General features: G+C 42.2%; 1 protein-coding gene across 2 annotated transcripts in view; it reads right to left on the reverse strand.

Moving 5' to 3' along the window:
- Nucleotides 1-4,174: 4,174 nt before the first annotated feature.
- Nucleotides 4,175-24,117, reverse strand: part of hdac7a (histone deacetylase 7a) — a 45,916-nt gene continuing 25,973 nt past the window's right edge. For both annotated transcript variants that reach the window (XM_079172444.1, XM_079172445.1), the window contains 19 exons: nt 23,912-24,021; nt 23,064-23,165; nt 21,914-22,085; nt 21,278-21,477; nt 20,463-20,666; nt 19,516-19,741; nt 18,370-18,503; nt 18,037-18,157; nt 17,330-17,379; nt 16,652-16,759; nt 15,317-15,372; nt 14,839-14,926; nt 14,535-14,654; nt 14,324-14,421; nt 9,378-9,496; nt 8,837-8,970; nt 8,545-8,626; nt 7,474-7,612; nt 4,175-7,163 (listed from right to left, as the gene is read on the reverse strand). In XM_079172444.1, the coding sequence (XP_079028570.1) occupies nt 7,121-7,163; nt 7,474-7,612; nt 8,545-8,626; nt 8,837-8,970; nt 9,378-9,496; nt 14,324-14,421; nt 14,535-14,654; nt 14,839-14,926; nt 15,317-15,372; nt 16,652-16,759; nt 17,330-17,379; nt 18,037-18,157; nt 18,370-18,503; nt 19,516-19,741; nt 20,463-20,666; nt 21,278-21,477; nt 21,914-22,085; nt 23,064-23,165; nt 23,912-24,021 (2,306 nt within the window). In that variant the 3' untranslated portion in view covers nt 4,175-7,120. The remainder of the gene's footprint in view (nt 7,164-7,473; nt 7,613-8,544; nt 8,627-8,836; nt 8,971-9,377; nt 9,497-14,323; nt 14,422-14,534; nt 14,655-14,838; nt 14,927-15,316; nt 15,373-16,651; nt 16,760-17,329; nt 17,380-18,036; nt 18,158-18,369; nt 18,504-19,515; nt 19,742-20,462; nt 20,667-21,277; nt 21,478-21,913; nt 22,086-23,063; nt 23,166-23,911; nt 24,022-24,117) is intronic.

Consider the following 24,117-nt stretch of genomic DNA (forward strand, 5'->3'; position numbering starts at 1 on the left):
TATGTTTACAGGCTTTTTTTTTTTTTTAGGAGCATTTACTTGAAGTATATACATCGTGGTGCTTTACAAAAGAACTGAGAGACACTGATACAGTATGACGAAATATAACAAGCAGAAAAATCATTGGAGAATTAGATGTAGTGATGCATACAGCACATGAGTCAATATATGTCTAATAAAAATAAAACTGTCTTCAAACTATTCACGAGATTCTTGTTTAAGTAAAAGCGGATGATGATCTGTGCAAGGACTCATACTGGCACCACACCCTCTTTGTCTCCTCTGTCTCTCTTGTTAAACTGCCTCTCTTGTTTTCCCTTCCTTCCTCCTTCCCCCGGTCTTTTTTTTGTTTTAATGAGGTCTGTGTGCCTTTGCCTGGTCAGTCAGGAACACTTAATTCCTCCAAAAAAGAACACGTTAATGTGCAATTAAAGGCCCTGGGAATATTTATAGCCTGTTTTGGGCCCAAATTCTGATTTGTGACTTGATCTTTTCAGTCACGCTACAGTGACCTGCAGGTTTACTGTTGCATATCCTGATGCTTTAGCAAGAGTTAGATCATTAAAAGCTTTCACACAATGTTAACCCTCAGGGACAGTGTTACAGTATGGGATAACGGCTTTGATCGGTGTTGGTAAATGATGAAAAGGAAATGCAAATAACGATGAATCAACGGATAGTCACAGAGCTGTTATGAGACCTCATACATGGGGAGAACAAAACTCTCTTCAGTTTGTTTGTCTGCTGATATAGCCGGTATTTTTTAATCGACACTGTGAGATTGTTAGACAAATCAGCACCAGTCTTAATTGAGTCAAAGATTCTTAAGCTGAGGCATATTATATGATTTATTTTACCATTACATTCAGTGCCTAGCTGTAATTAACATACATCTTTACAGGTGCTCTCGTCTTCCTCTAAAACACTACAGCGTGCTTTGAAAACTGGTTCGCCATTAAATGTATTATTTTCTGTAAAATAGGCAAAATCATGCAAAACGGTGACGCAACTAGTTTGAAGGCTCTGCTCACACCCATGGGTGTTTCCAGTCAATCTGTCTGATTAGCCCTCTCCTCAGGCTAAAGTTGAGCGGAGTTGTGATGGAAATTGATTACAATTGATAAAAAGGTAAAAAGGTGTGGATTGTCCCAAAATAACAGGTGCAACACAGTTAACAGGAGAGTGAGGTAGATGTCAAACAGTTACACAGTCCTGAGGAGAGGTCTAATCAAGCACGAGAAGTAGAAACACCTGTGTGGGTGGACCATGATGAAGGCTTATTTAAAAAAAAAAATGTAGTCTTAAACTCTGTTCAAAAAGTCACTGGTGACCATGCCATGGTTTTGTATCAGATTTAGTATCACTGCTGTCGTATAGGGAAGTATAACAATAATAATATTCTGTGCTGAACTGTTGTTGTATAGCTCAACGTTTCAATTAAACAGTTCCTTGCCCGATAGGCTACGTACAATATTGTTACAGCGCGATCAGGTTTTCTTTCTGCCTCTTTGCCAGTAGACCATTCATTCTGACGTCTGTTCATTGATAACAGTTGAGAACGTTTCAGTTCACAGAGCTGAGAGGTTTTCATGCTCTGTGGATCCACTCATGTTTCTAGCAGCTGACTGCTCACTTGGACCGACACCCCAAGCTAAACTAACTAATAAATATCACATATCAAACTACCCTAGTTGAATACTTAGATTAAGATAATATTTTGTTGGTACGTTTCGTGGTATGGATGAGAAATGTGTTTATGACATCAAAGCACTCACATGATTTGTGACTGATTGAAAAGTACCCAAGTACTTATAGTCACAAAGAAATTAAATGTAAAAACAAATTATATTTATATATATATATATATATATATATATATATATATATATATATATATAAATAAATGACTGAAGAAGTTTCTCCTGAAGCCCTAGCCATTCACTCAAAACATAAAAAATGTATGAACAAGATGGTTGTCTGACCGCTGCATTGGTCCTGTTACGGGTTAAAAAACATTGTGCATTGACAATCGAGCACAACATTTGGGTTTAATGAATGATGGCTGAGGTAAAGAATCAGTATTTGTTTGCTTTCCAGGCTTTATTTGTAGGAGTTTCTCCTAACTCAGCCAGGTGGGGGCTACTTTTAACCTGAGGATGTTTTGTTAATAACCCACAATTTAAATATCAGAAACTAGTAATTACAGTAACTACAATATGCATGAATGTGGCATTAAAATGGGAGGTATTTCTGGGCTCAAGCTCAATATTAAATTGATGCCTAAAAGGGATGGTAAACCCCCAAATCAAAAATACAAATTTTCCTCTTACCTGTATCAATCGAGATGATTTGTGTCAGTTGCCTGGTGTTGGAGATATCGGCAGTAGAGCTGCAGCCTTCTCTCCAATATAATGGAACTAGACAGCTTGGCAAAGCGCCAAAAATGCATTTGCAACTGCATTTGCTCACAACAAGGTATGTGGATTATCTTGAGTAACCGGGTCATGATTTCCGGAAAGAGACAGTTTTTCAAATGTACCACAAGCCGAGTACCCCCTAGTCCCAAAGGAACACAGGGCTTTCAACTACAACAGTGTTCGAAACCTTTGTTCAGGTTGTTGAGTTGTTGGTAAGTTACGTTTGTGATATTTTACTATGTGGTTTTGTTGCCTAGACCTAACCTTTGTTTTGTTGCCTAGACCTAACATTATTTGTGTTGCCTGGACCTAACCTTTGTTTTGTTGCCTAGACCTAACCTTTGTTTTGTTGCCTGGACCTAACCTTTGTTTTGTTGCCTAGACCTAACCTTTGTTTTGTTGCCTAGACCTAACCTTTGTTTTGTTGCCTGGACCTAACCTTTGTTTTGTTGCCTAGACCTAACCTTTGTTTTGTTGCCTGGACCTAACCTTTGTTTTGTTGCCTAGACCTAACCTTTGTTTTGTTGCCTGGACCTAACCTTTGTTTTGTTGCCTAGACCTAACGTTTTTTTGTTGCCTAGACCTAAAGTTTTTTTGTTGCCTAGACCTAAAGTTTTTTTGTTGCCTAGACCTAACCTTTGTTTTGTTGCCTGGACCTAACCTTTGTTTTGTTGCCTAGACCTAACGTTTTTTTGTTGCCTAGACCTAAAGTTTTTTTGTTGCCTAGACCTAACCTTTGTTTTGTTGCCTAGACCTAACCTTTGTTTTGTTGCCTAGACCTAACGTTTTTTTGTTGCCTAGACCTAACATTTTTTTGTTGCCTAGACCTAACGTTTTTTTGTTGCCTAGACCTAAAGTTTTTTTGTTGCCTAGACCTAACCTTTGTTTTGTTGCCTAGACCTAACCTTTGTTTTGTTGCCTAGACCTAAAGTTTTTTTGTTGCCTAGACCTAACCTTTGTTTTGTTGCCTAGACCTAACCTTTGTTTTGTTGCCTAGACCTAACGTTTTTTTGTTGCCTAGACCTAAAGTTTTTTTGTTGCCTGGACCTAACCTTTGTTTTGTTGCCTAGACCTAACGTTTTTTTGTTGCCTAGACCTAAAGTTTTTTTGTTGCCTAGACCTAACCTTTGTTTTGTTGCCTGGACCTAACCTTTGTTTTGTTGCCTAGACCTAACCTTTGTTTCCTAGACCTAACGTTTTTTTGTTGCCTAGACCTAAAGTTTTTTTGTTGCCTAGACCTAACCTTTGTTTTGTTGCCTAGACCTAACCTTTGTTTTGTTGCCTGGACCTAACCTTTGTTTTGTTGCCTAGACCTAACCTTTGTTTTGTTGCCTAGACCTAACGTTTTTTTGTTGCCTAGACCTAAAGTTTTTTGGTTGCCTAGACCTAACCTTTGTTTTGTTGCCTGGACCTAACCTTTGTTTTGTTGCCTAGACTTAACCTTTGTTTTGTTGCCTAGACCTAACGTTTTTTTGTTGCCTAGACCTAAAGTTTTTTTGTTGCCTAGACCTAACCTTTGTTTTGTTGCCTGGACCTAACCTTTGTTTTGTTGCCTAGACTTAACCTTTGTTTTGTTGCCTAGACTTAACCTTTGTTTTGTTGCCTAGATCCAACGTTCTTTTTGTTGCCTAGATCCAACGTTCTTTTTGTTGCCTAGACCTAACCTTTGTTTTGTTGCAATTTCAAATAAATCTAGTGTCATCCATGTTTATATGGTGATGTTTGGACAAAGAGGCAAAAATAGACTTATACTAGAAATGATAATTTTAATCAAGAGGAAAAGACAAAGATAACAGTACAAAATAGACAATCTTTCTATACATACACGTGGTAGGAAATGTGAAGGAAAATAAAACATACAGGTAAATGATAAAGAATAGCATGAAACAAAAGATTTCAATGTCACGTTTATAGATACTACATAGTTGCTGTAAGTCCAGTTAGTTAAGAGTTACCAATACAGATACTACTGCTGAATGCATCAAGGCACATGTGTGACATGTGTACTTTGGTCAAGGAGTTTCTATTTACAGTGTCTTTCTTTAAGAAGAAGGTACATATGACATCAGTAATAAAGGCAATTAAGAGTTGAGGCAATACTGGCCTCTCCATAAGACGAAAGAACAGCCACTGGGAATATAATACAGGAGGTCATTTACAGTATTTGACAGACCAACACACACACACACACACACACACACACACACACACACACACACACACACACACACACACACACACACACACACACACACACACACACTTTACATATGCACGAGTGCAGATGCAATCACCAACGCTCTCACTCTCGCACACATGCACTCCTCGACACATCAGACACCATCGACTTCATAGACGCCACGTGCACCTGCTGGGCACGCTGGATATGAGAGACACAGCATATTGTTTCAATGCCGTCACTTGCCGTTAGGAAAACTATTTACAAACACCAAAAGAATGACACGCTTTTCAGTTACACCCATTACAGAACGCTAGTCCAACATTTTCCTAATAATTCCTACTGGAATGAGGCAGTAGTGCAACAGCAGTGGGACTTCTGCAAAGGCAGAATCTTAACTTTTAGCACTACTGTCATTTTGCTGAATATACAAGGCCTTCTGTTGGGCAGACGATGCCCAGGGTCCAACTAAAGCAAAGAAGAAACAAGAGCTGAAAATCTGATTGAGCTGCTTCAAATTCCCTCATGGATGTAAAAATAAAATCAGAAGCTCTAAGGCAACACTTTTTAGACAAAGCCGTGTAAGTGGTCAAACATGAATGTCATTGGTCTCAGTTTCATAGTAGAGTTTTAGTGTTGAGATGCAGTTTTAGAAGTTATTGGCCACAACTTTGTCAAATGTTGTTACTAAGACTCAGCTATCTGCATCTCTGATTTAAAAACATAAGTATTGGTCATTAAAAGCCTTTGAACTGGTCAAACCTAGTATGCATGAAAAATGGATTTCCACAGAAACCTCCAAACTATAATATTTAGTTTTCACTTTATGGAATGCAAAGCCCTTTACGTGCCCCGAAAGCAGGGCAGCGAGAAGATTCTTCAACGCGACCTCTACTTCAAACGTCAGCGTAGATGACGGGGACCAGCATGTTTAGCGCCGCCTTGTCTAGGTTGATTGCAGCACGACAGGAAGAGCTGTTACTATGCACAGTTGCAAAGACGAGTCTCGTGTGGGAGAAAAAAAGAAATTCACCTCCAAACAAAACACAATGCACAAGTTTCCTTAATAATTAGACCGCGATGAAGCCTGGAACGCCAAAAACTGGTTGAAGAAAACATTCAAACCAGGCTCATCCTCAAAATAAACAGTACACAAACGTCTGCATATATGATGTTCATCTAAATTCACAGGTTCAAACGTTGTCTTTTAAAAGTAGAGTCACTGTGAGGGCAGTCTCCATACCAGTCCCTTGTGATGCTTCCACACACTGTCCCATAGCCAAGTGCAGGCTGTCTTAAGGCAGTTTTTCTTTGGGTGATGTCCATTAAGTGCATTAACATTATTGTTACTAGAACAATACAATGGTCCTCAGTGGTGCCACAGTGGAATGAGTGCTCCTTTAGTCTCAAATATAAACAATAATATACAGTATTTAATACTAGTGGTACATCGACAGTTCATCATTGCTTTGTACATGTGTGTGTAGGTTTGTGTGTGTGTGTGTGTGTGTGTGTGTGCATCTAAGACACTGAACAGCAGTGAAATAATATTCCTGCTCATAAAATCTTGCCTACTTTTTGGATAAACTTCATAGGAAATGCAACTCTACAGTATTTCAGCCAATACGTGTCCTTAGAGTGAGACTTCATGAGACATCTCAGATGAAGAGCAGGGAAAAATATAGCAGACACAATTTCATCCAAATCAAAAACAACAACTATTAAATAACCTACAGAGAGGAGTTGTTGTTGTTCTGTTTTTATATCCCAGAGCTTTGGAATTTCTTATGGTTCACATTATGGAATGAACAGTGCAATAAAACAACAAGGCCTTTTTCTTTGTTTCTATAAAACCACAGTTGTCCTTTTTGTGTCTTCATTTTTCTCTCGAGTTCTTTGTTGTCTTCCTTTAGTGGTTAAACCGCATGTAATGACATCATTAAAGCAGACAATCTCTGCGTCTTATTTTCCGTATTCTTTCTGTATGATGTGGCCACTTCCTCTACGCGTACACGCTGTCACCTGATGTCGTAGTGTCATCATTCTGAAACCTGCTGGTCCTTAGGTTAAGACAAAAGTTAAGGCAACAAAAACGGCTGCTGGTACATAGTGCTTCAAGACAAATCAGAGCTGGACTGAATTCTGTCTGCTCCTACACGGTTTGTGGTCACAGAGCTGTGCCGCTGGACCTCTGGACACACACAAAAATCCAACGTCAGTCAGGAGACATGAAAGTTATTAAAAATCATCTAGTATTGCTCTTTGGTGAGGTTTCGGAAGGTTTCCCAGCTGCAGGTAGTTGTGCCGGCTTCAGCTGAGTGGTAACCAGCATTGACGTGCTCACACTGCAGGTCTGAGGCTCAGCATTGTGTGTTAGTGGATGTGCATGAGTGTGGATAAGGCAGATGGGTGGGACTCTGTGGAATTACAAACACACCCCCTCCGTTATGGTCGTGTGACAATGCAGGGGATCCGAGGCTACGAGTGGGGTCCAGAGTTCTGTGAGGCGATTGGTCGGATTCTTCTACATGGAGTTGCTGTCATGCTCCATCGGCTCGTCAGGGAGGCTGGAGAAGGAGTGGGGGGGGGGACAGACATGAGCTGAGAGCTTGTGATTTTTTTTTTTTGGTCTTTCCTTGGTTGCACGACCGTGTGTGTGTGTGTGTGTGTGTGTGTGTGTGTGTGTGTGTGTGTGTGTGTGTGTGTGTGTGTGTGTGTGTGTGTGTGTGTGTGTGTGTGTGTGTGTGTGTGTGTGTGTGTGTGTGTGTGTGTGTGTGTGTGTGTGTGTGTGTGTGTGTGTGTGTGTGTGTGTGTGTGTGTGTGTGTGTGTGTGTGTGTGTGTGTGTGTGTGTGTGTGTGTGTGTGTGTGCGCTTCACCTCTTGTTGGAAAGGACTCCCACGGAGAGTGAGGCCAGAGCGTTGACAGCGTCGGTTTCCTCACATTCTCTTCTCTGCGCAGCCAGACAGGAGAGACCCACTGATCCGCTGTGAGCCTTCACACTCTGCCAGTACTGACCTGCAACACCCACATACAGGACATACCGGTTACTGGTGTCCTCGAACTATAGAGCGAGGAATCTCGACTTATGTTGGCGGGAGCTACAGAGCCACTTTAAACTACAATATTTTATAAGCATGGACTACTTTAAAAAACAGGATTAAGGACTATTTGACCAGTTCCTGAGCAACACTGCGTTTGATTTAATTTGCTGTTCCTTTTAAGTCTGTTGCTCGTTTCTTTTATGTGACATTTCTTATGTTCGTTTAAACTTTTTGCTGTTTTGTTTTAAGTCTGTTGTTTGTACTTTTATGTGAAACTTTTATCTTGGCCTCGAAATAGAGGTTTTAAATCCCAATGGGGATATCCTGGTATAATGACGGTTCAATAAAAATAAATGTAAAAAAAGATTTCTGTATGTGGGTATGTCATTTGCATATCTCGAGAACCGCTCCTCCGATCTACTTCTCACTTGGCGGGTATAGTGCTGGGGATCCCATGGAGTGCAGTGCAATTTGGACAATAATGAACAAACAAAAGTGCTCTCCGAAACAGTTGACTTAAATCGAGCATGTCATCCTCAGCTGGCTACTACAGCTCATTGACTGCAATTTACTTTAGCTGCTGCATGCACAACACAACTCGTCTACACTTCCCTGGAGCCAACGAGCGACGGCCTGCTCCTAGCGGGCATGTGTTCCAAACGGGTATGACCACAACCGATGCTTCAAAACGGGCACAAGCTCTAAACTGCCACTGCACTCTTCATGCATACAGTAAATTGATCCTGTTCTGATTTCGGTATCATGTCCCGAGGCCACGTGTTAATTACATTAGGAAGCAGGAGGAGGAAGAGAAGGAACATGATACTCAGGGGACATTTACAGGATTAACTAAAAGGTAAAAATGTTCACTAAAAAAAATAGTTGAATCAAATGAGCGCTGCTCACTTTGTATCTGTATGACGGCCTGCAGGGAGCGGACTGCATTAGCGTTGGGCTTCTGGAGGAGGACTTCTTCTGGCAGTGGGTCCTACAGGACAGAGAAGCAGCCATGAGGACAATCAACAATGAAAAAATGTTTGGTTAAGAAGTGACTGAAGAGATTATGGTAAAAGGTGCACAGCATTACATTGTAATCAGGACCAACTTTATACCCACAGCAAAGCAACAACATATACTTTTATTCAATTTCAATTCAATTCTATTTATTCAAAGAACTCCATTACCCAGCATGCCTTACCTGTATGTCCAGGAGTGCACTGACACAGGCTTCAGATGCGTCGCAGATAGCTGTGAGGTCGTGACCTCCCTCGAGGGACAAAACCAGACGACCCCCTGCCAGAGTCATCAGCTGGTGGGTCAGGTGGCTGAAACCTGAGGTACACAAAACACACACAAATGTTAACATGAAGTATGAACCATGCAAAAGCCAATCAGGATAAAAGCCACGAGACCACTTTTCTGTCGGACTTACCAAGATGAGTTTTGCTATACTTTCCAATCAAAACAACAAATGTATATTTTTACCTTGTGGATTCTCCCGCAGCAACATACCAACTACTAATTTACTATAATTATGGTGATGCAGCGAGGTACGGTAGAAGGCACAACTCCTCCTCTTTGGTCCATGCATGACAGGAGCTGTAATAATCTATTAATATCTCTAAATACCCACAGGATCATAAAGTAGAGTTCTTGTTGGCATACACTGCTTAAAAAGAGACCCTGAGGTAGAGACTGGAGGACAGACTGTGCAGTCCGCGGTGGAGCACCGTGCTTACATTTGGCGGAGACCTTGTACCCTCCCAGAGGAGCGGGGTTGCCCTCGGCAGCGTCAAACCCGGCCGACACCAGCACGAAGTCCGGAGAGAACTCCTGGGCGATGGGCATCACCACAGACCTGTAGGGACACGAACACACAGGCCACTGAAAATCCATGGGACTGGGAAGTTGTCTGTGTTGTTGCAGTTCCTACTGGTTGGCAGCAGAGGTTGATGAAAGTCATTTATTACTTTTACTTTTTCCCTTTCACCACTATGCCTGCTAATGAAAAGTCTGCCGTGTCTTGCCATGTAACGTCTGTTCTACAGCAGGTTTGTGCGATCTCCTGGGTCTAACATGCACCACATTATGCAACACGTTAAACAGACCAAATCGGACAACCTGTATTTCAGTTTTTCTTTCTCCGATAGGCACATACACAAGCCTTTATTATACAGTTCAACTTAAAGAATAGGGGAAGGAAATGAGGCTTTTTCTTTGGAGTCGCATATAAAGCAATTAAAGAATATCACAGCAGTGACATCACCGCTGAGAGATCACTCAGAGGAGTTGACATTTAATCACTCAGAAGGTGTTAAAACTGCAAAGTTGTGTCTGTGTTGGCAAAGCGAAATGTATTTGCGTTGTAGAGGAGAGAAAACAACAAGAGGAAAGTGGAAGTACACGCATCAAAAGAATGCTCCTGGAGATGTCAAATGTACATGATCAAATCTGAAAAAAAAGTCATTAACATGACAAGTGTAACAAAGGCTTGGCTGATTCCAGACTCTGCAGCTCAAACAGAGCTGACAAAGGACTATTGTTTCTCCACTGGACGAGCAGCTTTGAGTAATACAAGTCTGCTTGACGAAGTCAAATTGTTTTGTCAGCTCTTATGCTGTAGCTGCTCAGTGTTGTTTGTGCACTTCAAGCAGATGAAGGTTTCCTTAATGCTATTGTAGTTAGGAAGAGAGAGCGGTGCTGTCCCGAGGCAGAGGGAGGCTCAACTCTGCCGCACGATGCTGTCGGCCGAGTTCAAAGCCGGAGTGTGTGAGTCTGTTTCCCATTAGAGGCTTGTCACTCTCCTCACGTCATTGACAACATAGAGGAAAAGAGGAAAAACAGTCCATCTGGGATCCATTTACCTTCATTATTCTGCCTAGGGACTTAGGAGACCTCCCTCCCCTCCCCTCCCCTCCCCTTCTCTCGCTCTCTCTCTCACACACACACGCACACGCACACACACATGCACGCACGCACATATATCTGAGTGCACACGCACACATCCAAACACATACTGCTGTCATGACTGCATGCAGATGGACAGCATGAGGTCATAGACAAAAATGAGGACACGCAGCGATAAAACGCACAAACACATTCCAGCACACACACGCAAATACATCCGTGTCATCCTGCTGGGAGCATCCATAAAAGCTTTATCATAGTAACGTAGATATGTAGCAGAGCGTGCACAAACGTCCCCACCAAAAAAAACACACACACCTAACCGCAAAACCCAATCCCGCCTCCCCTGTAGACCCATTAAAGCTGCCGCACTCCCCCCGGAGAGAGAAACTACAGACAAACTAATGGAAAGATGGAGGGAAGGAGGGAGGGCGGGGACGCTTATTAAAGATCAATCAAGGGAGGAGAGGAAGAGGGAGAATGTGTGTGTGTGGAGGGTGATGGTGAGGGTCGGGGGATGGAAAAGAAGGGAGGGGGGGGAAGGTGAAAATGCAGCAAAGCTCCTTCTCTGAAGTTAAGCACTCACAAACTTTACCCATAAAATGTATTCCATTAAATGGCTTTTTTTTTTTTTTTTTTCACCAGACCATTCAGCATTTGCCAACTTTATTAATTACAAAGCGGGTGCATGCTGGGTAGGCAGTGGGTGGGAGGTGGGGGGCCTTTTAGATTTCGGACTCCATGAAAGGAAAAATCCTCTTTATGAGTTGTGAAGGCAAAGTGCCTCCCCATTAGAGCCTAACAAGAGATCATGTGGGCCGGCAGGCTAATCGTAAAAAATCATTCATAATTCCCACAAGACATTTCCTTTCAAATCAGCTGAAACACTATCAGCTATTATTTCTCAGTGATTGCAGTGCGGTTCTGCACCTTTTTGCTATTAACATGATAATTAATTGACAGCTCTGCTCTGGCCTGTGAAGCTCATTGAGACAGTCTATGTGATATTAGACTATACAATTAAACTGCACCAGTTATCTGGCGTCCGCTGACCATGTGATCACAATGTCCGCCGTTAAAGTCCAGCTTTGTTGCATGCAGGCGGCAACCTCAGGTTCTGATAAGTGAAGCCAATGCGGAAGTGTGTTAACCTTGCATTCTTTCTACCGGCCATCAGGGGGCGATTCTTCTGGTTACAAAAAGAAGTCCGATTGTATAGAGGTCTATGAGAAAATGACTCTACTTCACACTTGATTTATTACCTCAGTAAACATTGTAAACACGAGTTTATGGTCTCAATCTCTAGTTTCAAGTCTTCTTAAATACAGCATGATGGTCATTTTGTAAATTATGGTCCCTTTTAAGGTACAATAGACAATAAAGCGAGACTTTAGGGCAGGTTTTCTGTGATTGACAGGTCACTGCCGCTAATAGAGCCGTATACGGCGTCTCTCCGCAGTCCCAATATGGTCGCTTCAGTTCAATGGTTGCAAAAACGGCCGAAATCCAAGATAGCGACGGTGAAAACACCGGACTTGAGGCTTCAAAATGGACTGCCGGGTGCCTCTGTGACATCACTGTGACTACCTCCACTTCTTCTACACAGTCTATGGTTGCATGTCATCCCCTCTCTCTCTCTCGCCACATTTCCTGTCATATGTTTCAGTCTATACTACCTAACAAAGGGTGAAAATGACCCAGAAACAAACTTATGTCTAGTTCTTTCTCTCTCGACCAAATCAAAAGGCACAGATTCTGTTTGTATTAATGCATTCAGCTCAAGTTTCACCTGGAATCTGTAACCTCAACTCTCTCAAATCAGATATTACAATGAGGATTATTTTCTATAACAGAGCAGACATTGATCTGGAAAGTTTTGATGTGGTGAACCGTCACCATCTGAGGCTCCAGGCAGATGAAACCAAGCAGAGAATAGCTCAGAACTTCTATTAGGTCCAGATCTGAACACCAGGCCATATGATTGGCATTATGAACGTTTTGTCCTTACCATTTAACTTGGAGAGGCACGTCCCGCTCAACTTTCACCAGATCTGACTAATTTGTAGACTGGTTCAACTCAACTTTGTCATAAAATAGTTTTCAAAACATTTAAATTTGACAAATTTTTCTGAATTTCATCATGGTAGGAAAGGGGAGATTCTCATAGGACAATCTGTTGCTCCGCTCCACAGAAAGGTCAGAGGTCAGGGTCATGCTACAAAGAGGCAGCTGGAGCTTGCAGGGAATCAGTGTTTTGCTCAAGAACAGAAGAAGGAAGGACAGTCTTCTTCAGCATCAGGGTCAGTACTATTTAAATAGATCTCACATTAAGTGATCTTGTGTATTAATGGAGGTTGACGGTGATGACAGGAAGTCATTTTCTAAGTCTCAGCTAATTAGTTTTCCCTCCTGTGTTAAGAACAGTTGAAAAAGTGGTTAGCCAGGATATTTTTTTATTTCCTTAAAAAAAGCAAATGTCATCTGTGTAACAAGTGAAAAAGCGTGTTTGTTGTTGTTCTACAACTATTAACACTTAGAACAGGTGAAAGAAAAGGTTTTGGACTCTCTAAGATCTTTGACTTTCTTTCATCCGTTTCTTAAATCATAAACACAGGAGCAAATAGAATTTATTGATTTTTCACTTGCCTCTCAAGGCCACTGTGTGTGAGTGCATGTTTTATTCTATTATGTTATTGTGCTTGTGTGCAACGGCACAACCCCCCCCCCCCCCCAAAGAAAATGTCTGTGACTTTTCCAGTAACCATGCGGTTGCCAGTTTCCTTGTGGTTCGATGCGCCAGACAACCAAAAGGCCCACACTGCTGAAACTTTATTGGTGCCAAACAACCCCCTGATGACAATTATCTCACCCACGAGCAGGAAGTAACGATCCGCATTCTGTCAAACTTAAGACCCAGAGACCGCTTTACTGTAAAGCATCTGAAGTTATTGGGAAACGGGGAGCGCCAGACACATGCTCTCCAAATGAGAAAGATTATTAATTACGCAAGAAGTACGTCAGAGGCCTCTGTGAGGCGGAGCCTCTGATCAGCTTAAGTGTGTTTGTTGTGGCTCAGTGTAAAGGAAATAAGAGAAATTGTCTTATTATAACCCAACTGAACATCCTGATCCCGATCAATAAAAACTGTAGCTGGTGGCAAAACTATTGAGACTGTGAACTAACGTAGACTTTTTTTCTGTTTGCCTTATCTACTAGATTTCACATCCAAGACACAAAGATAAACTATCAGCATTCAATTTGTATCGGGCTAACTGAACATGCTGAAACTGAATAAAGATCTTTTTTTTATCCATCCCGTATAAGAAGAGCTGCAGGAACAATATAAATCATTTACAGGATACCATTTATGTAAAAAGACACGTTTTGCGCTAAATCGGACGACCAGACGTGTAACAGTTAGTAGAAAGTTTCTCTACAATTCTGTGGGAGGCAACACAACATGAGGTGACATGTGAGTGGAGAGACATAATAAGTGCATATACTTCCATAACAGACAAGAAGTGTCAAAGCATGTATGACAATGATGTGAATCACATGCTCTATCCTACGCAGGAACCAGATCTCAACCCAACCGAACAAGACATTGGAGCAACATGGGATGGGGGTTCTTCCCTGCATGCCAGGGAGCATTAAAGCTCTCCTGGAGGCTCAGACACTCAATGTAGTTTTTCCCTTTAATTTGTCACCTATCTGTCTCACTCTTCTTCTCTTGTAAACTTGTGTTGCAGTGTTTAAACAGAGCGGTAGTTGGCGCTACCTGAATGCAGAGAGGTACTCCGCATCCCCCATGGGTGGGTCCAGTCCTCCTGTCCACGCCACATTCACGTTGAAGCCCTCGCCTGCTCCAGAACCAACCTAAACCCCAAAACACACGTGTTGCATTTTAATCTTAAGTGTAAATGTCACACGTCCGCCTGTTAATACCATGTATACACAGTAGACTACAACGCGGACTGGACATCACCCACCTCAGCTGGCGACCCACTGCCAGGGAAGAAGTTTCCATCGTCATAGCGATGAAGTGAGATGTAGAGAACGCTGGGGTCGCTGTAGAACACTTCCTGGGTGCCGTTGCCATGGTGAACATCCTAGCGACAGGATGAGGGAAGACATATTTATATTAAACATTGCAATGCCACAGAGAGATAAAATCACTAACGAGTACACTCGCATGTGATACTCGTATGTACTGACTTATGAGTATCACGGGGAAAATTTCATCAATATAAAACAACAATAGTGAAAAGGACAGCGCGAGTTAATGAGTCTTACCCAGTCAACAATCAGGATCTTGCTGACACTGAGTCTGTGCTGGAGCTTCCTGGCGGCTATGGCCACAGAATTGAAGTAACAGAAACCCCTGATAGACGAGGATGAAACACACATTTAAAGACAAGAAAGTTAAGACTTTAACTGACAAAGAGAAATGCTGAATGTCGCTTTTAGCTCGTGGCTCTTATTTATTTTTGCTGAATTGCAACACGAGTGATGTACAGTCATGGGAATATTGAAAAGGCTCTTTGTCTGAACAGTAGCTGTACTCGGGATAAATGAGAAGACGTTGAGCCGTCCGAGCGTCGTACACGGGAAAAAAAACTATCAATCTTCCTTATTTTGTCTCTTTGTCGTTTCTCTATCACTTCATAAATATCCTCCACGGAGAGGCTGCTGACAGTGCAGCAGGAACAGGGAAACTCACTCTGGTCAGGCTGAGCATGTGACTAACACACACACACACGCACACACTTACATTGGATTAGAGGGGTCTGCGTGATGCCCTGGCGGCCTGACCACAGCAAAGCCGTTCTGTGCAGAAGAAGAAGACAACGCTATTAATCAAGTGTTTCACTGCATATGAAGAGCTTTAAAAAGGCACCGTTTCATAGTTGCACGTGTTCATGATGTACAGGAATGTAACAAGTTTGGCACACATCAATGGAGACACCTCTTCACGAACACACTGCCAGAGTTCAAAACCTGTCATTTAGAAATGTATCGACGCGTTTCTCACACAAAGAAAAGCACGAATGTTTCCTGGTTCATGTACATTTTGTTTATCAGAGCTGCTTCTATTTGTAGATTTAGAATTAGAGTAAAAACTCAAAGCATTAAGTCAAACATTTCATGAGCACCAAGGATCAAACGAGTGACTTCTGGCAATGTAAAGACAGTGGAGGCCATTCATCTATGTTGTCTTGTACATGAGTATCAGAGTATTTATTCCTTACTATATGTATAGCTTTTCTGAGGTGGAGCAGTTGTACTGTTGTGTAATAGTTGTGTACAACCACTGCTCAGTATAGACCGAGCCTTAGGGTGGTGTTTGTTGGTTTTCATTCTCCACCTGCCTTGTTTTACACAATCTTGTTTTTATTCGTTTTTGTTTTTCTGGAGTGAAAGCGTGTAGATTGAAGCTGTCAGCTATAAATACTTTTGCCAATTACATTATCTACATAAAAAAAAAGAAAATTGTGAGGAGGAAAAGGAAGTAGGTTTAGGCCACGATGAGACAGAAAAAAAATCTCCTCTGAAACCCATTCATCTTTGAAGTGGTTTGGGCAGCGTGACGCACGCTTCTTTGCCGGATGCATTTCTAAGTTGATGCGTCTCTCTCTCATCCTTGCAGCTGACCGACAGCAACAAAACGCTGCCAGCAGAGGACACGAAGTCGAGAGCATCACAGTAGCTGAGATCACAAAGTTGTTTTTGGTTCACAAGCCAGTGCCTGAAAAGCTGTGGCTCTGTGTGCAAGGGTAACATTAAGACTGTAATTTCTCCCCTTCTGACATGATGACCCTGCATTTAGTCAACACAGGTTCTATTTTAGGAAGTGGGTTAGCAGCTTATGCTTGTTAAATCATGACAGTCATAAATAATACAACTATCCTTTAACTATTTGAATAATTGTCGGCAGAATTATTTTTCGGAACAATTAATCCGTAGTTTAAGTTTAAATTCTCTTCATCACTCCAACGAAACTGGAACGAAAACTCGGGGATGAGGCGACAGAATGTAGTAACACAAACGTCTTATCTGGAGGCGACAGTGTGACGTCCGGCTTACTCTGCCGGGTTTAGTTTCTCACCTTCAGCTCTCCTTTGGCCACTCTGCAGGCCAGCTCAACAACGCTGCCCGCCGCCATGCGTGACGCCGTTGAAGTGTGCGACTCATTCCAGATGGTGTCATTATCCACCTGCCAATTGAAAAGACAAAAGAACGGAGGCCAATGAACGATAGGATAATAAACAAATAGCAGAGGAAACGCTTATAATATCGGTTTTATGACGCCTGACTATGTCTATTCTTTCTGGGACAATAAAGGTTTTCTCCAGACATACAGCTGTGACTGCCGAGTAGAAACGTCCATAATGCTGGTAAATTTCCTTTACTTTTGTATTCTGTGCTCTGTTTATTCACAAATGGGCATTACTGTCCATCTGGCTCGGACAATGAAAGCCGAGGCATTTCTTTTATCCCTGGTCATGGACATGTTGTTCTGATTAGCTCTGACTTGTCATGGTCCGACACGGACTGTCAGGCAAACATTAGCGCTGGGCCGAGCCAACTCTCTTTTCCTCTTTAATATCCTGTCTTCCTCGTCTTTTTCTCTTCCGTGCCTTGGTTGCTTTTTCTTTGAAACGATATCATCTTTCATCAGCACAGTATTATATAGCTTTCATTAAGAGCTTTCTGGAATTACAGTGTGATCAAGAATAAAATTTGTTTTGTGTGTGTGTGTGTGCGAGTGTGTGTTTTCTCTTACCCCTACACCCCCACAAGGCAACACCACAAACATCCTTTGAGACAGGATACCTTGGGAAACAAACATAAAAAGTACAGTTTTAAAAAAAAAAAAACATCATTCAGTTACATTTCAGCTTATTATTCTTTTCAACGTAATTCTTTTTGCAAGATGACTAATGGTAAGACAAGCCATGATCTGACCCTTTTTGAGCTGAGTTTTTGCAATGAGGCTCTTTGCAGATCGGGGGTCGATTTTGTGCGAAAAATATTAGCATTACCTAATTTAAATATGTGTCAAATTGCACAGGAGCACCAAGATGCTATTTGCTAGGCAGCGTCATTAGGGGTGTATCTCACCCATTTATCACATCATTTGTTCAAGTTTAGCAGCCGCAAAAGCCGCACAATCCTTTTGTGAATTCGACCCTGAGAGTATTAATGGCATGACTTGATTTTTGGTAATAGACCCAGTTTGGAATTTCTTTTTTAACTGAATCAACATGTAGTTCAAGGACAAAAGTATTTTTGTCAGAACTGTAAAACTTGAGTTCATGATGTAGCTTTAGCTCTGTTATTGAGCAGAATTGGACATCTGGAACATCTGTTTGGTATCGATGTTCCTGATCATATTTACTGTGCAAAGTAATGTCTTTCATGTTCACGGTTAAATCAATTGAAAGTGTTTTGAAACATCATTTGGCTCAGATTTGAGAATACGTGGCATACCGGCCAGTTTGCGGTTATCCAGTTTGAGTCTGTTGAGCGGGTTGGTGCCGTAGAGCAACACATGGCGCTCGGTGTGGACCGACTGCAGCTCCTCCATAGTGGCTTTACGACCGCGGATAGTCTGTACGAACAGAACATGACAATACATATAGGCATCACATGGACAATGTACAGCATGTGATGATTAATAATGTTAAAACAGAGAAAGCGATACTGTGCTCCAACAGAATCTAATGTACCTGTAAACTCAACCCCTCTATGTTCAGACAGACACATAAAATGTCATTTCTGTAGGTCAGATCAGGATGAAACCGCGTCCCGTGCCTTACGTACCTCACACTGTCCCCTCAGGCCTCTCTCCTGTAGTCTGGACCAGATGCTCTGTATTCTCCCAGCATGCTCTGGGTGACTGCTGTTGTCTCCACATGTACACTGGTGCCTCAGCATCTGAGAATCATACACCAGGCCTGCATGCACACACGCAAACAAAAAAAACTGATTTGATCTCACCATTTTGCCAGTATATTCATACTAGGAGTACCGTTGACGCTGACCTTTGATCACTTTTCCAAACATTTACTCCAGTTGTATCAGGTGACTGCTTTTTCCCCATATAATTACACTTAAACATATTTTTGGCATACACTTCTTGTTTTCAGATTTCATTGCCACATTTTTTATTACCTTCTAAAACAGAACATCAATAACCATTAAAAGGGACAGTTCCCCCCCCAAATCAAAACTACATGTCTTTCCTCTTACCCGTCGTATTTATCAAGATTGTTTTGGTGTGTGCTTGAGATGAAATACTTCATTCATGAAGCTGCGCTTTGAGCACCACAACCAGAGTGCCATATAGTCCCATTCAGTTTGAGAGAAGTCAGACATCTCTACGGACGATATCTCCAAAACTCAACTGACACCGAAACAAATAGCATGACAGGAAGGAGGAAAAATACGTATCTTCGTATTTTGGGGTGAACTGTCCCTTTAAGCCTGTGAGTGCTGCTTCTTTAACTTTTCCCGATGAGGAGCACAGGCCAGGCAGTGCTAACACTCATAAGGGTTCAAACGCCCGACATTATGTTATGACTAACACCTACAGAGTTCTCTGCATTTCTCTACTCATGTTTTAAGCCACGAGGTGCAGAGCTTCTTCATTTTGGTTTGTTCATGAGTAGGACCTTCATTCACTTGCAAGCGTGACATTTACCTCTGCTGGTCAGTGCATGGTGCTAAATACTGGGAATTAAATGAAATATCATTTCGGTTCCATTATTAATAGTGACATGACTGTAAAAGGTGGGAAACGACATGCAACAAAGTTTCCCCAGCCGGCTTCAAACCAGGGATGTTTCTTTTATACAGTATGGTCAGCGATTTAACCCCTAAGCCTCGGAGGCACCCTGAATTTGAAATATCATTAATAAAATGATCATACACACCTATTATAATACTGTACGAACATATCTGACTCACCAGTGGTGAAGCGTGGTTTGCTGCTGCTATCTTGTGCGGCCAGGCTCAGGGGGTTCTCAGGCAGAGTGAGAGAGGTGGAGGCTGGGGAGGACTGTGTCCGTGACAGGGGCCGATGGACTCCCAGCCCACTACCAACCCCGCCGCTGCCCCGCAACATGGGTACTGCCAGGGTCTCCATTTGTCGATGCAGCTGCTGCAGCTGCTTCTGCTGCTCCCATAGCAACGACTGCAAGAAGAGTGAGGGTGAAAGAGATGAAAGATAGTCGACAAAATTCTAACTAAACATCTTAAACATGAAAGAAGACAGAGTGAAGAGAAAAGAGGAGAGCAGGAGCTGTAAACAGCACAGGGTCTTTTTCTAAACCACGGAAAACGTCAGTGAATATCAGTGCTTGTTCAGTTCCATTGCTACACATATGGTATGCAGCTGTACATCCCTCTAAAACTCTCGAGGTTCAAGGCTGATACAAAGTGCTGAAAGCCACAGAACTTCCTCCAGTGTAATGTCAATACAGTCTGAGATGGTTATATTTGGCTCCCCCGATCTGACCTGTACCATCAAGAGCAATCTGGGTCTGTCAATGTTAACTTGCTTTGAATCTGTAAGTCATTTTTCACTCTAATCTGTTCCTTTAAAATCCCCTAAAACCTGACTCGGAGACTCCTGATGATGTGGTTTGATTAGTGACTGACACATTTTCTGAGAGTGACCCCTCAACTTACAGCGAATACACCCTGTAACCCTATCATGCTAAAACAACCATCTTGATTGAATGAGTACTTGTCAAACCTCAAAACCATGCAACGGCAACTAGCCTTACATGCAAGTGTAAGGCCGCCCCCTACAGGACTGTTGGACGAAGAACAGCTGTGTGGTTTAATTCCATCTACCTGCTTCCTCTTTGTGTGTATCTCAAACAAGTATTAAAAAAAGTGTGTTTTCCAACCTGGTTGAGTATGAGTGCATGTTGCAGGTTAAGTTGCTCTTCGTGGCTCTTGGATGCTGTCGGCTCCGCCTCCCTCAGTGATTCCACCCTCACTCCGCTCTGGTAGGTTAGCTCTGTGGGCGACATCCCGCCACCGTCCTCTGAGTCCATGTCCTCAGAGGGGATCTGGTGCAGTCTGGGCTTCTCGTTCGACTTAGACATCAGCTGCACGGGCACATACACGCACATTGAAGTTGGCAAAAAAACACAAATATGCACTCGCATGACAGCCAGAGATCAGACTGAAAAATGCACATACAGAAATGCAGATGTAGAGTACTGTTTACTGAAACCTTCTACTCTAAAATCCCTGAATCAGTTAACATGCTCAAGTAGATTTTAAAGGAGGGGGGATATGTGGGGAAAATGCCTCGTGGAAATGTGGAATTATTTGAGGGCTCCAACATCAACCAATTTGGGATCCTAAAAATCAACACAAGTTGCTTAAACTATCCTCTGAAGTTGATGGAGGAGGACATCTCAGTGCTTTCATTTACAAGTCTTGAAATATATAAACTGTAATGTCCACATCCAAGATTGCAGCCTTACAATTGTTGCTTTCATCAGGAGGCTAACTAAGTAAATGACCAAGAGACGCAACTCATTTTCTATTATCAGTGATAGTGTTAATAGATATGTTATTCATTACAATCGGCATAAACACAAAACTGAATATGGACAAAACTAAAAAAGTGACCATTAGCACAACAAACAAATCTCCCCCGGGGACAATACAGACTGTCTACGTATTACTGTGTGACTTCACTTCTCCAAACCTTGCCCAGGTGAGTTTGCTGTTTGAGCCTCTCCAGTAGTTGCGTGTTGTGCTGCTGTTGGAGGAGATGTGTGTGAAGGGTCCGCGTGCTCTGGGGGAGGGGCTCCGAGCGTGCTCTGCTCAGGGGCTTGTGAGGATGAGCTCCTCCAGGGGCGAGGTGGTCTAACTGGGGGGCAAACTGTAGCTGGACGGGCTCTAGGCCTGGAGACACGAGGGAGCACAACAATAATGATTTTCTGTGAGCAGAGACAAAGTAACATGTGTGCACACACATCATTTCTCAAACACAAATAAACACACAATAGCTACAACAAAGTCAAAATTGGTTGAATATTGTTTATTTCAAATAAAACATGCTGTCTTTCTTATGTGTCACTGAATACATGTAACGTGCTTATCAATGAAATAAAACAGTGTTATTCTAAATGTATCCACTGGGTAGTGCTCTAACATCTCAGACAGTAAAATTAAAACACTGTATACGTGTCCTTTTGTGACTATTTGGCAACATGTTGGATATGTATATATATATATTATTTTCATCGTCCTAAATTGTGGCCCTACATGTGTGCACGTGTGTTGGGTTTGTATATGCATGTACATGTCTAAGGTATATGTGAGTGCGTGTGTGTCTCACCAGAGAGGAGCGGATTGTGTACCAGTCTAGAGGGTTCCAGGATGATGACAGGCAGATGATGGTTCAGCTGGCCAGCCTGGTCCTCTCTGCTCAGGGGGAGGAAGACCGGCGAGCCCCCGGCTGTAACCACTGGCATCCGGCCTAATCTCAGACAGGACTGCTCTCCTTCAGCCTGCACACAGACAGTAATTCAGTATTTACAGCAACAGATAACATTCTATCTGGCGTAGCATCATAGCTGGATTTCCGATGATACAAAATTATTTGTCCAGGTGACGTGATTGGAAAAACTTCGAGCCACTTTAAATCGAAATATACACAAACATAAATGTAATAGTGAAACACATCTTATTAAACGGGGAAATTCACCACCTTCTATGTGGATGTCCAATGAGTGTAAATGTAGTCAATTGAAGCAATAAATTCTTCAGTGCGTGCTATATTGATAGCAAAAGCAGATTGGTCCTGCTGGCGGAGGCGAGCCTACATTTACCAGGATGCATTGCGTGGAGGGTCCCCGGTGCTCTGGCTCGAATAAATACGGCTGAATATCTGAGTCAGCCAAAACACGGTTAAATGTATCCTCCTCCATAAAATCCTCTGCACTCATGTTTTGAGATGCCATTGTCACAGTTTGCAATACAAGCGAAGAGAACAAAGGAGTTCTGTTTTTGAGTGGCATTAGAGCACGCTCGAGGCAGAGACTAGAACTCCAAGATGAAGCAGTAGCCTACAGTTCTTCCTTCTTCTTATGTCACTGTCACGTCAAATAACAGCGCTGGATGGAGGAAGAAAAAACTATTTTACAGCCGCGAACCCTGTCAATTCAGCAAACTCTGGGAAATGTATTGCACCAATCGACTACATTTACCATCAACACTGACTGGACATCCTCATAACAGGTGGCAAATTGCTAATTTTCCCTTTGAGTCAAGTTAGCCTGGGACTGAGTTTATGAAACCGATGTCTTATAACGAGTTCCCATGAATAGAAAGAGATTCCTTGAATTTAGAAAGAAACAAGTGTCTTTAACGGAGCAGATCACTGCGTTAGACAGAACAGAACACTTCTCTCACACGCTTCAAGGAAAAGGAAAACTGATTTAAGAATAAACGGTTATGATAGACATCTGTTGCAGTTCAGTGTTTACCCTGGTGTTGGCTGGTAGTCCCAGTGTGATGGTGGGCAGAGTGGAGTGACTCTGGATGGTGAAGTTAGATAGAGTGCCATCTCTTAGCAGCAGCCTCTGGGCCTGGAAATGCCAAACACAAATGACAATAAATAACACATTTATATTCAAATCTGAACTGAATTACATTCATATACAATACATGATTTTGGATAAGAGAAATCCCATTAAACATTTAAGACCAGTGCTGGTTGTGCATCCCATAATAATATTTCCGGAACAAATATCACAGATGTAAATCCTAACCGGTGTAGTCTAATCAAGGTAGCGTGCTGTCTTGACACCGGAGAATGATGAGTCACACATCCACAGCAGGTGTGACCGAGGTTGACTGTATGTGATTAAATCAATTATGCATAAACAGCTGACAAACTCAGTGCTCCCATACTCCTGTCGTTGCTTTAAACATGTCATTACTCAGCGTCTCGGCACAGCTCATGTACATGAAGCAACATCTTTTTTTTTTTTAATCAAAGTGTGTGCGTACTTGTTTAAAATGCTAATTTTAACCATCTCTAAAAGTGCCATTCTGAAAGGCAAAATGGAAGTATTTCCTTTTGCTTTCGTGTTTTCTATTTTTCTATTTAACTATTCAACTTCTATCTGGAATTCTTAATGACTAAAGCAGTTTTCTATCAAAAAGGTACTGTCATGTCTCAAAACGTCTATACAAATGGACTAATTTTGTGTTAAAACATGTTTATTTATTATACTTCAGTTAATCTTGAGCTGATGTTTTAGTTAGTTTTACTTTATCAATATTCTGTGTTTATCACAACATGTGTGTGTGTGTGGGTGTCCTTGCTAACCTCATGCGAGAGGCCGCCTGCAGATGGCAGTAGCCCATTCTCAGTGGGCAGACTGTCATTAGGAGAACTGCAGCCAGAGACTGGAGTGCTACTGCTGCTGGGGGACGAGTCTGGTGAGAGACAAGCAGTGTGTCAGTTTAGATTATGCATCTTGACCATATTTACATTACATATGACCATGTCAGTGAATACTTTCTTAAGTCAAT

Source organism: Pholis gunnellus, assembly GCF_910591455.1.
Source record: "Pholis gunnellus genome assembly, chromosome: 2".
NCBI classification, from domain to species: domain Eukaryota; kingdom Metazoa; phylum Chordata; class Actinopteri; order Perciformes; family Pholidae; genus Pholis; species Pholis gunnellus.